We start from the raw sequence: 2,234 nt of genomic DNA on the forward strand, positions 1-2,234 counted from the left end.
GCACAACAAATGCAAATAAAATATAAGACACATTTTTATTTATATGTCACATTTTATTTATATCTATTGTGAGTTACGTCTAATCCTAATTTTTTTATTTCTTTAATAATGCTATGTTTTCCTATTCCTAATATTTCTTTTATTATGTGCAGGATTATAATATAAAAAATTTTTAACAAACTTTCAAATATCAGTTCGATTAAAGTAGACTGCGACTTAAAATCTAACATGTTTAACAATACATATTATCGAAGTTTGTTGTTTTATGTTAGTGAAGGACTGGTTGATACCTGACGAAAGTACGCTTGTCACTCCTGACAGTTTCATAGTTTTCGTTGAACTTTCTCTTTAATAGGAATCGATAGAAACATTTTTGACGCCGGTGGTAATTTCATACGTGATTGTTTTTGACATTTGAGCATTTTTTTCTGTCTTCTAAAGAGCTGCCTGGCCAAGAGATAAACCAGCTCGATTACGCTCAACACGGAACCACCGAGACACAGACCGAAGATACCGCCAAAGGATGCTGTAATAATTCGCGTAATTTCATTAGAATCTATCGAGTAAAATTAATTCAAGCGAGATCAAAGACCAATTCTCTATCATCGGCTAAAGATTGGAATCTAACTCACCGAGGAGTGAATCCCAGCTGATGGTACTTTCCTTGCGATATTCGACATACGACACATCGCCAAAAAATACGTACACAAAAGACATATTATTAATATTGAAACCGTGTCTAAAAATGTAATAAAAGATATGAAAATAAAATACAAAAATATAATCTCTTCACAATTCAATAAGAAAAAATTATTAAAAGTTCATGAAAATAACGTAAATAATCTCATATTGCGAAGAAAAAGCTAACATTCTTTTCATTAAAAACACTCACATTAGATCAGAATCAAATCCTACATTCTCCATTTTAACATATTCTGGATTGATGGTATATAACATATCTGTGCACTGGGGCAGACACTTTTTGCAAGTTTCCGTGTTCGCGTGATGTGGTATCGATTCTAAATTTAAAAAAAACACTGCGTACTATATAATCTGTTAGTTCTATATAATCAGATATACGATATATCTAATTATACAATAATATATGTATAAATATGTTTGAAACCGTTTTCTTACTTCGGATGCTCAAAAGGCAATTTATGTCAGACAAATAACATGTCTTCATCCCCTTATCTATCAACACATTAAAGAGTATAATGTTAGTTGTCATGTTAATTAGGTGTTATTATATTCGCATCAACCCTCCATCTGTAATCTAGATTTTTTTTGTTTAACCCAAGTTTTATTCTTTGTTCTTTACACTTTCAAGAAATGTTGAAAAATTCGGAGTTATTTCATCGACATCTCTATTACAGCTGCCACAACCAACAAGATATTTTAGGAAAGAGAATCTTTATTTCAGAAAAATTTAAAAGTGAAATTTCACTTATATCAAAAAAAAAGATCCAGATGAGGATTTATTTAATATTTATATATCATCATATTAGCGCATTTCCAAAAAGTTATAAAATTGATAAAATGAGATTGAAGAATACAGCATCTATATGTTGCTCCAAAGGAGAAATTTACTCTATTAGATAATTTTGTATCTTTATAGATACTCACGCGCCTCCGGATAATAAAATGGCAGGCAGTCGCACATATGATGTATGTGTTTGGCTATACAATCCGATATGCACGATTGATGGCTGTAGCGAATCTCGCCCGGCATCTGTATTCAGTTACAATTACGTGAAATATGGAAGACGAGAGTTTATAGCGGTTATCGAGTTAAATAAATCGACTTAAGCCGAGGGGCACATAATTTTACCTCGTCGTCGAAGTAACACAAACGTTTCTCCAGAGGGATGGTTCTCAAGCTTTCCATGCCTCGGATAGACGTCCCGGTAATGGATATCGCCATAACGTGACCAATCGGCACGGTTGTAATATGTGCACCAATGTCGGGAAAATCAATTGGGTCGTGTATTATGACGGAAGCTCCTACGAAAGGGCGCGAAGTAGCTTTGTACATGTCGGGCTCAATATTTAAGGCGACCGCAAGTCCCACATCGCGACCGCTTCCAGGCGCTTTCTGCAAAAGTAGAATTTATCATGTGCACAACGTAGTAGAAAATTAGATTATAACAGAATCTGACCACAAGCAAGTTTATCGAAGTCCTATGAGAGAGAAAGATATATATACATATATATCTTCGTATATATATATATAT

The 2,234-nt window shown here is 33.5% G+C and overlaps 1 protein-coding gene across 1 annotated transcript in view; it reads right to left on the reverse strand.

Annotated features, from left to right (window-relative positions):
* Positions 1–323: 323 nt before the first annotated feature.
* The window catches only part of LOC108689282, a 135,924-nt gene continuing 134,013 nt past the window's right edge, over positions 324–2,234 (reverse strand). The window contains exons 24-28 of the mRNA XM_018196005.1: positions 1,820–2,095; positions 1,627–1,732; positions 893–1,019; positions 633–739; positions 324–526 (exon numbers count right to left, since the gene is read on the reverse strand). Of these exons, the coding sequence (XP_018051494.1) occupies positions 324–526; positions 633–739; positions 893–1,019; positions 1,627–1,732; positions 1,820–2,095 (819 nt within the window). The remainder of the gene's footprint in view (positions 527–632; positions 740–892; positions 1,020–1,626; positions 1,733–1,819; positions 2,096–2,234) is intronic.

This window comes from Atta colombica, unplaced genomic scaffold, assembly GCF_001594045.1.
Source record: "Atta colombica isolate Treedump-2 unplaced genomic scaffold, Acol1.0 scaffold268, whole genome shotgun sequence".
In the NCBI taxonomy this organism is placed as follows: Eukaryota; Metazoa; Arthropoda; class Insecta; order Hymenoptera; family Formicidae; genus Atta; species Atta colombica.